Below are 15,847 nucleotides of genomic sequence, written 5' to 3' on the forward strand. Positions count from 1 at the left end.
GTTTCATCTCTCTCCATTGGAAAAATTCTGAAGCCCCATTAAGTTTCCATTTAAAACAAGTAGTATTCTGCGTTAGAAAGGGATGTCTGAATAATTCAAACTACCCTAAACCTTTTTGAAGCAGTGAGGGCAACATGATTTGGGAACATATGATGCCATATAAGTCTGCCGGATACTTAATAAATAATATAATTGGTGCATTTGAACAGCTTTCCTATTTTTGTAGTAAGGACTTGGCAAATGACTGCTTTTCTGCCCCTAAAGTTTATTTAGGACAGTAAAACAAAAACAAAGCTTGGGGTATATCCGTATGTAGGATTTGAACTAATGTTGGGCAGGTGTATGGAATTCAGACTATTTGGGGGGCAGCATGGTGGCTCAGTGGTCGCAGTGTTATATGATATCAATAGTGCTTTCTTCCGATAGCATATATAATAAATGTATTTTATCTACATTATATATAATGTGCATTATATACTGTAGATAAAAACACTGTTACATTATTTTTCTCATTGTTATTCACATGATTCCAATAACCACAGATATTTACTGCAACATGTTATTAACTAGGGCTCATAGATATACACTAAACATGTACTTTTTACAAGGTTTGGATCAGTTATGAGGCCAAGAAGACAGGTGTACAGTTTAGCTTTATTTTCCTTCCCCCTCATGGAATATCCCCACTGCTTTTAGTACAATGTATGCTTGTGCAGAAATTGTTAGTTTTGGAAATAGGCGTCCAGGGATAGGATAGACAAATATTGGAGGCTTGCATGATTTAATGGTTTTGGGGTGACCTTCATTTTTGTGATCGTGCATTACACTCATGCAAAATACACAAGCATCACTCACGACGTATGACATGGTCAGGGATTTTTATTTTTTTTTTTAAACCTTTTTATTAACATATACTTCATGTAATGTTACATGCCGAAAACATTCGTTAGCACAGCACAGAATGGCTCCTTTATAAACGCAGAAAATGTGGATGCACAGTGCATTTGAGCATGCACTAATACACATTATTTGCCCACTTAGCGCATACAGAGGTGCACGCCTTCTTCCAAGTTTGGGAAATGTTCTGCATGACTCTGTACTGGACTGAAGGCCCAGATGAATATGTGCAGGCATCACTTTTTAACCACCCCGTTCATTCATTTACATTTACAGCTCACTCATATCCTAATTAAGTCATGAGAGTGAGTGAACATCGGGACTGTGTTAACGCATCACATTGTATATTTGAATGTTTTTTACCACATTTGAATTTGTGCACCTAATAATGTGCATTCCCCTATAGAATGTTCCTGATTCATCCCATTATAAGAATAGGCCAACTCCCAAACATCTCTGTAGCCCACGGCTACATTGTCGACAGCCCTAATAAACGCATTTATCACACATCATATAAATATCGTTCCATAACATGAAATCTTGTTATTGTTATACGAAGCATATTCCTGGACCTACCACCTTTCTATCAAGAAATATTCTATCCCCCCAAACTACTCCCACCAAAAGAAGTACAATGTTGCACCCCTTCTGTCGCTGCCGTTTTGACCCACTAAACCATGTGTACCCCATATAAATGTGCACATTCCGGCATTAATAAGTGCATTACATCACAAAATTGTATGTGTGTTGCAGTCTGCAGTTTTGCCACTTCATAACTGAACCTTAGAGTTGAGAATTCCACTTTGGTACATTGATCAAAAGAGGTTTGAGAAGATCAGATTTCTGAAAATCTATTACTTCATCTTACAGAAATCATGGCCTGAAAATTAAAGGATATTGTCACACCAATTGTTGATACTATTTCAACAAAGGATTCTTTAACCTATGTTTTCATTACAGAGGTAATGTGGGTATATTTTATACAGGGTGCTACTACTAAACAAGATTTTACATGGACAAAAAAGAAAAAAGAGATTAATTACTTGGAGAGCACATGAGGTCCTTAATGTTGGCTGTACTATAAGATTGTTCGTCTCCTCATAGTTAAAAACAACTGTATTAAATTTATTAAAAACTAAATTTATTCTTTAAAACAGTGAAATAGAGTGCTATCACGTGTAAGTGGATAAATGAAACGTGAAAATAAAATAAAAGGGCTGAGTGTTATAGCAATAATCTTTTATAAATGCCGTTCTTATTTTTTATTTTCTAATGAGATGATTTATGTGTTCTAAGTAATCAATTGTATGCTTATGGAAGGATTATCAACATTATTATTTTGCCACAATTGATGTATTAAGTGGGAATTAGAAAAGTCTATTGAGACTACGGGCTAGATTTACTAAACTGCGGGTTTGAAAAAGTGGAGAAGTTGCCTATAGCAACCAATCAGATTCTAGTTATCATTTATTTAGTGCATTCTACAAAATGATAGCTAGAATCTGATTGGTTGCTATAGGCAACATCTCCACTTCTACAAAACTGCAGTTTAGTAAATATACCCCTACCTGTCTTTTCAATAGATTGGTGGTGGATCCTATTATAGTTTTCCACTTAATTGTGGGTTTCACCGATTTACTACAGTATATAGATTTAGATGTGGGTAAAGTTAACTCTTTGTTTGCAATCTCAGTTTTACTTATCTTCTTATTGCAGTGAACACCTTAATTGTTTGTCACATAGTGGTCTGTATTTTCTCCATATGTATCTATTAGAGTTTCAGTATATTCGCCATCAAAAGAATAGCTTTAGCTTTCCCTACATTGTGCTTCATTCATGTTTCAGTGTTTTGCTCATTGTCTAATCTCTGCTCTAGCTATGGGTTGCGTGGAGCTGTTAAACTTGCATACAGCGATCTATACCCACAATTGTTAGTTTAACTAATATCAATCTATATCCACAATCATTTGCCCGAAAAGGTATTTTAGCCATACATCTCTTATACAATATAGATTGAACTGCAAAGAGCCTAAACCAACACGCGTTTCGCTGTAGAAACTGCTTATTCAAGGCAAACCCGATGCTCGTAAGAGTGGGATGTTTAAATTGTATCCATCCAATCAAAAATCTTCAAGATTCATCTAATCATTGGTTAACATTCTCATGCTAATTGGAATTAGCTCTCCTTTAAAAAATAATCATGGCTTTTAAGTTATAGATTGAACAAGAATTATATAAGTGATCCCAGTCTTATAGTATGAAAACCATGTGAGTCCAGTAATATACACTATATTTATTGTACCTTTTTTATTTTTGTATTGCATTACAGGAAATATTCACCAGCCGACTTAAGGATCTGCGGTTTATGGAATATGAAGTCCTGCAAAGGTTCATCAGTGGAAATAATTTGGTTCAATCTGTAGTATTTCATCCTATTCCATTCAATGCATCTAGGTTCTCATTAATCTGGTTCATTGATAAAGTCTGAGATCCAGAATGCCACCTTATCCACTTTACATCACTATTTTGCCAGGAAGGTTTCATTGCATAGTCTGGATTTCTTTCATCTTAGTTAGATTACTTAATTAAATGATTAACTCTAATGATCTGATGTGTATTCATTAGACTACCTGTCCTTGAAATGTAGGAATTGTATTTTGGTTTAACTCATATGAAATATTTCATATGCTCTACTGACTGTCTGTCCCTTGTAGTCCTCAGATGGTTTATAGTATAGATTATACATTCTTAGAACTAGGCTCTGGGTTATCCCATCCTGTAGGTCAAACATAAGCATCTTATACTGCTTTCCTAATCATTTTATTTCTGCAAATATGGATTTTGAGAATCAAACCGTAGTTGCTTTCACTCTAGTGGGTCTCTCAGAGAAGCCTTCCCTTCGACTGCCCCTTTTCTGTTTCTTCATGGGGGCGTATGTTCTCTGCATTGTGGGCAACCTTCTAATGATTATACTTATCTCAACTCAGTCCCAGCTCCACACCCCGATGTACATGTTGTTGGGAAGCCTTTCTGTTGTAGATGTTTGTCTAACGTCTATCACCATTCCCCAGGCTCTCCATAGCCTCTTCACTAAGAACATGTCCATTTCATTCCATGGCTGTTTCTTGCAGCTTTTCCTGTTCCACATGGTGGGTAATATGGACAGCTTTCTACTGACTGTCATGGCCTTGGACCGGTATGCGGCAGTTTGTCAGCCGTTGCATTACTCCACTATAATGAACAAGAGGACATGTGTTTGTCTGGTAACCTCCTCATGGATTATTGTCAGTCTCCACTCAACTCTGTTCACTGCCATGACATCTTCTGTTCAACGCTGCCGTTGGGTCATTCACCACTACTTCTGTGATGTCCCAGCCTTGTTAATGCTCTCCTGCAAAGACACTTCTGTTCAGCAGAATGTTGTCTTCATTGAAGGCTCCCTAATTGTCATGGGTCCCATGTTGTTTATTTTTGGTTCCTACATCTTAATTATAAGAGCTGTTTTGCAGCTGCGTACCTCCAAAGGCCGGAGACGAACCTTCTCCACATGTTCCTCTCACTTAACTGTGGTCATCATCTTTTATAGCTCAATTATATTCATGTACTTTCGACCAAGCTCCCTCTACTCAATGACTTATGATCGGGTGATCAGTGTGGTTTACAGCATTATCACACCTATGCTCAACCCATTTATATATAGTTTGAGAAACAAGGAAGTCAAAAATGCTGTGAAGAGAATGACACAATGTGGTGGGAAACATGGTGAAAAATGGATGCAAGATTTAGAAGACGACTAAAATAATATTCATGAAATGTTTTAGATCGTCATATATTGCCGTACAGAGGCCAAAGATTCTTTATACCACATGTATTAGTAAATGTAAAAAAAAACACAGTAACATTGCTCCCTAACAAAAATTAGAACAAACAAACTGAATATAGGAGTTACAGACAGACCTCAGCTAGAGGTAGACGTGTCAAAGACCTCAAAGAGAATTATCTAAAGAATTATTGTAGCATTATCTATAAACATATGGAAAGTTGACTTGTGGCAGTAGGTAGATACAAAGATGATGTATTGATTGTAAACCTCCCTGAAGTCATAAAATCTGTTATGTTATGCTGAAAAATATATTCTATTACATAAAATGTATCTCCTTTGACCACGCTAAAACAGGTGCTGATACCCAAGGGCCACAAGCCAGAGAGTTAAATATTTAGCAATATATTAATCGGGAAGAGAATACCAGCCCACCATGGAAGCTCATGACCATGCTCAATATCATTAGTCATAATGGTTACAGAGAAGACATTTTCTGCATTTTCTATTGCAAGATCCAGCAGAGGTTCTCCAATGAATCAAGGTTATTGCCCCAGGTGCAACTTTGCTGCATTCACAGGAGGGATATTCACTGTTATAATGGATGAGTGATTTGGATTGTAACACTGGTACCCACTGTAGACTTCACCCCTGGACCTGGCAAGAGATACAAATGTTCTTCAGGAGCTGTATAGGACAGTATCATCATCATGATAGACCAGTTTACTTCAGGAAAGACTGATCAGAATGAGGACTATGGTTGAGAACTGATATTTTTTCAGGGTAATTCCGCAGCTCAAAAGCTAAGCCGGTTCCAGGTTCTCTATCTTCCAAAGATACAACTAGATATGCACTGAAGCTGAATCTGAAGGGTTTTGCAAGATGTATTTTTCGTGGACTTCTCAGGATATGTGCAACTGAATCCAAATACTAAACTCCTCACAGCTTTAGTCTGCAGAGTACAGAGATTTTATCATTTTGGACATTCAAATTTAGGACTTGAGATTTCTTCAGGATTCAGCATTGTGACGGAATTCTGTATTCAGCCAGCTTTTGAAACTACAAGAATACCTTCAGAATCCATGCTCTTATCCTCATATTAACAACATGTCGTTGGTAATAGGAGAGGAGAGAAAACATTGCTTTGAAGAATATTCAAAGTATGTTTTGTTTGAATAAATATCATTTGACTAATGTGTAATCATGTATTGCGATATTATAGTGTTGTATTGTCTATGATCACAATATGCTATGACATTGGCTGAATTGTATGTCGCTCACCTATCCCACATTCAATATATTTAAATATACCACTCAACAATTGAAGTATCTAAATCTGGACATGACCACGCCTCCTCCAAAAGATGACGGAATGGCATCATGTAAGGGGCCGTGACTTGTGGGTGTCTAGTGCTTCCAAAGAACTAAGCTGCCCCCTAACACCCATTTTGTCCCCTAAAATCCCAATGTTAAGCGGAGACATACCTCCTAACCTTCTGTAAGTTGGGATAAATGTGTAGACAGCGGGATGGCGCGATAGTCATTATTATTATTATTATTAATTTTTATTTATAGGGCGCCACTAGGTATCCGTAGCGCCGTACAGGGACAGACAGAAACACGATACAGGGTGAGACAGAACGGTACTGTTAACAAAAAGCACAGTAACTCAGAAGCTCAATGTACAGCTAGATGAGAGGTGAGAGCCCCCAGCGGGGTAGAGAGAGGGGTAGAAGGGCAGGAGGACCTCACAGAAGAGACAAGGAGCTGAAGAGCAGAGTTAAGGTGGTGGAGAACAGAAGGTGAGGAGGCACTGCTCGAAGGAGCGTACAATCTAAGGGGAGGGATCATATCTGGTCCCATTGAATCTGGACTATCCCACCAAAATCGGGACAGCTGGCAGGTTTGATTTAAAGATCATATATTTTTGCTTCTTTACAACTTATTAAATGTGTTAACTTCTCAAAATATATCATGTGAGGAGTTACATCATGAATGTTGTAGTTTAAATGCTCAACACACCCACATATCATGGTGTGTGAGACACCTCGTAGACCAGTGTTAAGGGGTAAAATATGCTGGTAAAGATATTTATTCCAGGACATACTTATTTTTCCTGCCCTTATGGCTTTCAGGTAATTCCTCAGTTTATGGTATAGGGGGAGGCTGAGAACCAAAATACCTACCATGCAGTGACATGCTGAGTGAGTATGAGCAATTACACCTCATCATGTTTCACTCATCAGTTTGCTTTTGAAAAAGTGACCCTCCAGCCTATAGATGGCAATATTACATTTCAAGGGTGAAAGTCATGATTATCCAATAGAGGGCGTGTTATCACAATACATTTTACAGGAAGAAGGACTAATGTGTATCCAGAGCAAAGAGCGCCCTCTATTGTGCTCCTAGTTTCAGCAAGACATCCATACTGGCACCTGCTCCAGGACATGACAATGTCATAATAGGTCCAGAAGTAATCTGGGAAAGCTTAAAAACTCGATAAACATTTTCTGTAGTGACCCGAACTTTCGGTGTTATAGGTGCCAGAGACACCAATGAGGGGCAGGACAAAACAAAAAACTGAAGCTCATCATCTTTTCTATGAATAGACACTTCGGGAACTTATTCTTTTTCTATTTTCCTTTAGGAGGTAAAACAGGGGACACAGGGGTCTGCCAGTGTAATTGGGTTAGCTATGTTAGAGATTATTTTAGGGTGAATGTATTCACCACTCATCAGGGTTCAGCTGGAACTAGGTAGTAATTGAGTTTTTTTTAACCCATCCATATAGGGGTCTACTCCTCTCTCAATATTACATTCAATCTCCTACATTCCTAATCCACACCTCACAAAAACCCACCTGGTGAAATCCAATCCTTTCCCCCAACCCCCCAATTTTATCTTCCCATCTTCATTTTCTCCTGGCTGGGTGTGATATATGTTTGTATAGGGAGGCCATCATGTCTAGGCCATAAAGATGAGGTCTAAATTTTAGGCCACAACAACATGTCTACATTGATCCTGATCCTCTAGAATTGGTAGCAATCAGTGTCTATGTGTGCCACTAATAATCCTCAAAGTCCAAGTTTATGATGCAACCTATGATGATCACCAGGGGAGTGGAAGAGCTTTTAATTTGGGTTTTGTTTTTGTTAAATATATACATTATACTTTTCTCCAGCCTTTCATCTAAACATCAGAAGACAGAAGATAGAATTATTATAATTATTATTGTAGATTTGCCACAGTGCTACGCAGCGCAGTAGGCAAAACAAGATATTCTGTACATAAAACAATGACAAAAAAGTTAGACAATATAAATGCAGACATGAAAACAAAGAGTAGGGACGGCCCTGCTCATGAGAGAAGAGGGCACAGCTGAAACAAGGATCGTGTGAGGTTCAGAGTGGAGACTGGGATAGTTGTGAGGGTGTATTAGTGTGAATAGTATCATCAGGGATAAGTTAAGCTCTAATAAAGAGATGGGTTTTCAGAGAGCGTTTAAAGATTTGAAGGCTGTGGGAAAGCTTGATTGAGCATGGTAGGGAATTCCATAAGTGCGGAGCAGCACAGGAGAAGTCTTGTAGTCAGGAGGGAGAGTTGGTTACCAGAGACGAGAGACACAGGTCAGAGGTAGATCTAAGAGGGCGGTAGGGAGAGTATTTTGATATGAGATTTACTCTAATAAAACAAACTACATAAAACATAAGAAGCACATCCAATCCATTTAGACTCTAGGGTGCTACCATATAATACTCATCAATGATTTTAAATGAAAACATTTTAATAAACATTAAAAACATATATAACATATATAACATATCCATAAAAGAAAACACTATTACCAACAATAGAAAAAATGAGAACCAGGACACTTGTTTATATTGCTCCAAAACGCCTCCCCTTTCAGTGCACATAGGGGGAAGTCTTAACGTTCAATATCAAAACCACAGTTGTTATTGATGACTATTATCAGCAAAACAAAATGTCGATCCATAATCTTCACCAGTCAATTTCAAAGGCGTCAATAGTACATTGAATTGTAAAATATTAATTAACTCCATCCAGTCGGCTTCATAGTCAGCCAGTTCAAATCAAGGTATTAGTGGTATCTTCACCTGCAGAGACTCTGAGGAAACCACAATCGTGAAGAAACGCGTAAGAGTTGTAAACCTGGATACTTGTGAACCAGGTTTTAGCATAAGTTTCTGATTTTCCCAACAGCTTGCCATAAACTCGCTTCAAATTGCGTAACATGGATGAGGTTCCTAGATAGTTAAAATCCCTACCTCTACTGACCGTGACTTTACAAACACTACAAAGGATTACACATAGCACTCGTGGATAGACTCTCCTCAGGGATTTGTGTCATTTCTGAATCTGAACATACATTTTCCACTAATGCCTTACTGTTTTCTTCGAGCTTTTACACGTAAAAGTATTCGGACACCACTTTTGGAGTCCGGAAGACAAGGTCTTGCTTGGTCCCTACTGACCTTACAAGATCGGATCTGCTAAGTTTTGGTGTGTTTGGTTCTCGGGGAACCGAGCCTGAGCATCTCTAATTATATTTTTACTGTGTGAATGAGTTGTCTATAGATTAGAGTGGGAGTTGGTGTAAAACAGCACAATGGAAAAGTGTAGGAGGGTGAGAATAATTAATGAGGCAATCTAGGATGAGCGATGATGTTGCAGCACTGTTCGGACTGAAATACCCACTCATTTTTGAGCACACCTCATGGAGGAAAAAGGAAATGAGATTTCTCTACTGTAATAATAAATGGTGTGAGCAGCTGCGTATTATGCAAAGCTCCTACTTTACCTCCCACTGATTCTGACCCATAGAGTTTATCACACTACAATCACTCTCCTTTTTTAGTGACAAAGTATCCATAATTCAAGTATGTATGTGTGGCGAGAGCAAAGTGCCAGGGAACTGAAAATAAAGGTTAAGCCTTGGCATCCCCTCTCTGCGAGTATAAACTGTATTAAATGACACTGTTAATGTTAAAAGTTGTCTTAATGTTATATTATTGCATTATTGTTCTTAATTGTTGCCAGATGGGTTCTATAGACATCGTTGTATTGTGTACCATTCTCTCTAAAGAGCTATTGTCACTTAGGCACACTTGGGTCCCCAGGCCACCGGCACTACATAATCTGTTAGTGCCAACTGTTTGCATTATTCTTGTGTGACTTCCTCCATTAGCGGTTGCCCATATTTCACAAGAAGTGCTGATCAGCTGGAAGCATGCTATCACCCAAAAAGACTGGAAAGGGCTAAGATCAGGTGGTGTCTTTAGATGCTCAGATACCCAGGTAATCATGTGTGGATAAGCTGTACCCCATTGTTGGACCAGGACCAAGAAGATGCCCCAGAGCCAAGTACTGTAGGTGGCCTGCTGAATATGTTAAGGTGACCTGGTGACAACCACTCTCTTAAGCAGGTACCAATCCAGAGAGACTTTGCAATCTAAGCACCGTCATTGGGGGCAAACCTAGACTGTTGAAACAAAAGGGGGATAAAAAGTGCCACACCCTGACAAGATGAGTCTTCTACTTTGAGCAAAGCTGCAGTAGTTGCAAGACACAGTGGACATGCTACTTTGGGACTCTGCCAAAAGCTGGGAGACATCAAGCTTGGTCCCTACGCTGGTGGTAGAGGAGCTAAAAGTATTGCACCAACAGGATCAGTGCTCTGGGATTGGTGATCCCTTAGGATAGGGATGTGTATGTGGCTTGGTGCAGCAAACTCCCCTGGTAGTTAATCATGTAAAGTGTGCTATACATTAAAGTATATTTACTTTAACCAGTTCTTGCCTATGTGATTTTAATACTCACAGATACCGGATGCACCAAGCTGGTACATAAGGTTGCCTCAGGGCAAAACAGCCAGCTGTTACAGCAGAAGAGTTAAACATTAACCTGGTATCCTCACAATGTGTACTATAATGGATCCATGTGACAATTTCAATCTTTCAATCATTCTCACAAGTGAACTCTTAGATCCAGATGTAATGTGTCTACTTTCTACTTAAAATTCTTATATATGTGTATATATATATATATATATATATATATATTAGAAAACAATAATAGATATAAAAATGGCGCTATTTACCACAGCGTGAATACCACTTATATAAGTCTCAAGTGTAGATAATATATACACCCATAAAGTTCAAAATATGAAATGAGTCCCGAAACACTTATCTCATTTAAGAGCGGCAGCCTCAGAGAACCTGCGACCAGATGGTTAGTCCGAATAGATGAAGATACTGTAACAGAAAAAACAGGTAGGGCGCCCCAATGTGTATTATCAGATGTAGAGATTGAAAAACAGGTAATAAGCTGTGTACCGTAAGGATATAGTCAACGATTGATTGGGATAGGTAGAGACTCCTTTTCAAAGGCTGTACCTCCAGATCTCCATCAGACAGGACGACAATGCAGAAAAAATAGAACAAATATAGTGCAGTATTGTATCATACAGGTAGGACCACCACCCTGTTCACCAGATTTAGTGTACCAAATCAGAGGGTGAACCCTGTGGAGTGAAATGTATAACACACAAACATCCCTGTGTGCACATCTAGATAGAAAGGTACATATGGTCTGCGTACCAGAATTTTCCAGGACTGTAGTATTACTCAGGTCTGGGACATATGTAAAATCAAACACACACAAAACCTCTCTCAAGGAACCTCATCAGTGGCGGTGATGGACGAGAGTGACAAGGAAAGTTATGGTTTAAAAAAACAGTCACAATTTATTAAATAATAGTAATATAGTAACTCACATGAGGTACAAAAAATAGCACTGATAGACACCGTGGCTCAACACGTTTTGTCTCGAGATAACAAGACTTCCTCAGGAGCACCAAAATAGTAAGTAACGGTACAAACATTTCTGGCTTTTTAACTATAAGCCGCGCCATATTGGCGGATGCGCAGGGACCGCCACTCTCCGCGCATGCGTATGAATAACTTTAATGACATGGACAAAGAGGACAATAAAAACCTTAGCAAACATAGTATATATAAACACCAAACGCTATAGATACAATGCTGAAAACATAGCAATGTGAAAAGATGATTATTACCATATAAATACATTGTGCAATACTGTATATCAATCATCTTATGCAGACACAAATTGCCCTACGTATTGACATATGCAGATAGTATATATATATATATATATATATATATATATATATATATATATTAGTATAATTAGAAGGCACTCACAGGATTTTTACAAATGATGATCAATTCTTTATTCCATAACAAAAGTAATCAATGTTTCGGGCTCCACACAGCCCTTGATAAAGCATTGAGAGATAAGTTATACTATTATAGGGGCAGTAGGCACTTTCCTCACTATATGGAAGTTTTTCCTTTCATCAGTAATAAAACTTAAAGCGTTTTTTTAATTTCTGCATCGTGACACAGACGAAAACTATAGCACACTTTTCTCTACCGCCTCAGCAACTTGTTAATTTGAACTGTAAACATTGCATTGCCATAGTTAATTCCAAACTGGATGATAATTATCCTATAGACCACCTGTTCACACACATTTTGCTTTAGTGTTAAGTAACATTCCAACATAGTGTCTAGGTTCCGACAACTGGGGGATTGTTAAGGAGTGATCCCAGGATTTCCTATTGTGCAACTGTACAACGCATGTGCTGATCAGCCATACAGCGCATGCGCAATAATGCACATGCAGGTCAGCTAGGTGTGCTGACGTCAACTCTTGGCCAACACACAATGCATCTACAGGCATGTGATGACATCATCATACACACATGGGCACTAGTATACTGAGAAGGTAGGTGGGGTTTATAGTATGGCATTGCATATTGGATATAATAGTGTTACTTACCTTTTGGACTTGGAGCATATAGTCTATGACTGTGCAGAATTGGAGTTGTGGTTAGTCGGGATTGGAAATGGGAGTTGTAATGGAAACTGGGATACATATGTACACACACATACATGATTAAGGTATATATATATATATATATATATATATATATATTTATATATATATATATGTACAGAATTGAGAGTAAAGGAAACGTGATGAAGTTTTGTGCCATCCATCTATGCTACACTGTTTCTTATTATGTGTAAAATTGTTACTGAAAATTGTTACGTTATCAAGAATGTATATAGCATCTCAAATGAAGATACATTTGTGTGCAGGTAATCAAATATAATTGTCACTGTGATGTTGTTTGGCTCCATTCCTGCTTACCTGCAGTGTTGAAGGATCGGACGATTTCCTCCACTTTCGGTCCGGCGCGCCCGTTTTCTGGCAACTTGCTGCAATCTCTGGCTTCCTCTCTGCTGACCTGTATATGCGCACCCATTGCCAGGCAACGGGACATGCTTTCCACCTCTCCTATTAGAGGTTAGTGGCGGATGACGTCACTGACCGCCAAATCTAATTGAACTGCCTATATAAGGCAGAACCTGACAGCCATTGACTGCCAGAGTATTGGGTCACTTGTGTTCCAGCTCCAGCGTTCTCCTGATTCTGCTATTAACCATTAATTACTCAGCTTAGACCTCTGCTGTTCCTGATTTCTCCTTTGGCATCTGATTTAGCTCCATTGATTATCAGGTATTGACCTTGACTTTGACTGACTACTCTGTTCTTCACCTGCTGCCTCACCAGTGACTGACATCGAGGGCCACAACCTGCACGTCCCACACAGCAAAGCCCAAACCTCCTTGTGGGGTCCCTGGTGAATCCAGTGGGGGTATTCGACTCCGCACCTCCATGCTCAGTTGCGCCAACTGCTGGTAGACAGCCTCCATCAAATTCCTAGAGTGGCTGTGACAGATGTATTATGTGTATATGGTTATATATTTGTACTGTATGAATGTATAACAGAAGTGGTGTGTAGATTCCTGGAAGTAAGTTATATGTATTGTTTATATGATTGTATCTCCCACGTTCAGACTATGGTATGTGTCTGAATAATATATAGTAACACATACGTCTAATACAGAGTTAATTTAGGGCAAAAGTAGAGCAGTCAATGGAATGATGTCCCCACAGTAGTTGGTAAATGTAGCCAAATATCATTTACTCATTTATTCATACACCACAAACAAGGTCACAAAATCTGGAATTCAATTTATAAGGTTTAGGGTTTCAGGACCAGGAATCACAGACAGTGGATACGACGTGAAGTCAAAGTGGAACTGCAACATCTCGATTACCAGGATAACACAACAGAGTGTTCTTAGCAGACACAAGAGCACTGAACTAGGGCAACACCCTTAGGTGAGTCATTAATATGTACCAAGGAACAGCGCAAGATCTAGGTGGGAGCTGCCATCTTGGAGGATGATAACAGGAGACACCGGAAAAGCGCAGGATGATGTTATATTTATATACAGCTATAATTATACTTCACAACATTTCAATAGAAATAATACCTATGCTGATAAAATATATAGCATAAAATAAATCAACTATTTACCTATAAAACCTTACAATTTTGTAAGCAGCTTTATTTCAGATAATTGTTGCTACAGAATATTAGATTTAATTAATAACGTATTTTTTATGAAATTATTACAATCTCTTGTTTCAGTGATGTTTTCCCTACATACCAGATATTTTATAATTGGTTTGTGTGGGAAATTGGTGAACTCTCCCAGGTCTCCACCTACTGTATAAATACCACCTTGACTTACACATAAATGGATCGTTGTTTAAGATGCTGCTTGTTCACAGGGATCCTGTAGGTTCTATAAATCCCAGTAATGCTCATGTATAGCTGAGGACAGATGGTCTTTGAGATGCTATTCTCACAGCTATTTTTGTGTACAAATCCTCAGTTTTCAAGAGTGCTTTTACTGCGAAGAGCAATAACAGGTAAATGATTAAAAAAATATTTCCCTCTCCAGTTATATTATTCAATCATGGGAGATTTTATTGTCATGTTACATGGTTGTCACGCACCAGTACATTTACTGACAGTCAGTAAAAAATTAGTCATATTTCTATCTGTTATAAAGTACCGGTATTACATTAAAAAAATCTCAACGAGATTAAGAAGCCTAAAACATAACATAGAAGAACATTCAGGAGATACATATAGTTCATATTAGTGAAGAAAACCCTAAGAGCCTGTTTGCACCTAATGTGTTTCAATTCCACATTTTCTAGTAGATTGTTGTCACATAAACATCTATATTCCAGCTTGTCGGAGTAAAACAACAGTTATCTGACAATGCTGGAGAGATTTGTAATACATGAAAGACGCACCTCATTATATCCAAGGGGATAGTCTATAAAAGTGGAGGAGTCTGAAAATGTTCTTAAACATGTGTTTGATGGAAATAATTACACCCTACACACTATTCTGTCAATAAAAGGGATTAGGATGCAAACTTTTTGTGTCCTTTTGAAGAACTTAAATATATGTGTCTTTCCCATGCTTTCTTAGGAAAATAGACTTTTCATAGACGATCTCTATTCACTACAGGTATTATTATTATTATTATTATTATTATTACCATTTATTTATATAGCGCCACTAATTCCGCAGCGCTGTACAGAGAACTCACTCACATCAGTCCCTGCCCCATTGGGGCTCACAGTCTAAATTCCCTAACATACATACACACAGACAGAGACAGACACACACACACAGACTAAGGTCAATTTTGTTAGCAGCCAATTAACCTACCAGTATGTTTTTGGAATGAGGAAGGAAACCGGAGCACCCGGAGAAAACCAACGCAAAAATGGGGAGAACATGCAAACTCCTCACAGATAAGACCATTGAACTCATGACCCCAGTGAAATATCCTCCTCTTGTAACTATTTAGAAGGCTTGTTGCCCTCATACAAACTAGTAACATACAGAGAAGATAAATCATCCATCTCTTTCCACATCTTGTTAATTTTTGTTAAAATCGCAGCCATTGTCTGTAATATTAATTTGTTAGTGGTGAAAATAATGTAACTGGCAAATGATGAAATTTAAATTTAAATTAATAAAAAAGGCTTAAAACCCCCTTCAGCTACACTGTAGGCAATCACCAGTCACTGGGTAAGTGAGATATAGAATATGCATTTCAACTTTTATTAAATTAACCG

General features: G+C 38.3%; 2 protein-coding genes across 2 annotated transcripts in view; both read left to right on the top strand.

The window, feature by feature from the left end:
* LOC142101950 (uncharacterized) overlaps positions 1 to 15,847 on the top strand; it is a 389,962-nt gene that overhangs the window by 44,663 nt on the left and 329,452 nt on the right. The gene's annotated exons all lie outside the window — the stretch shown is intronic.
* On the top strand, positions 3,732 to 4,694 carry LOC142101470 (olfactory receptor 5J3-like). The gene has a single exon (XM_075185923.1). It carries the CDS (start codon positions 3,732 to 3,734, stop codon positions 4,692 to 4,694), a length of 963 nt encoding a protein of 320 aa, XP_075042024.1.

The sequence above is a fragment of the Mixophyes fleayi genome, chromosome 9 (assembly GCF_038048845.1).
Source record: "Mixophyes fleayi isolate aMixFle1 chromosome 9, aMixFle1.hap1, whole genome shotgun sequence".
NCBI lineage: Eukaryota > Metazoa > Chordata > Amphibia > Anura > Limnodynastidae > Mixophyes > Mixophyes fleayi.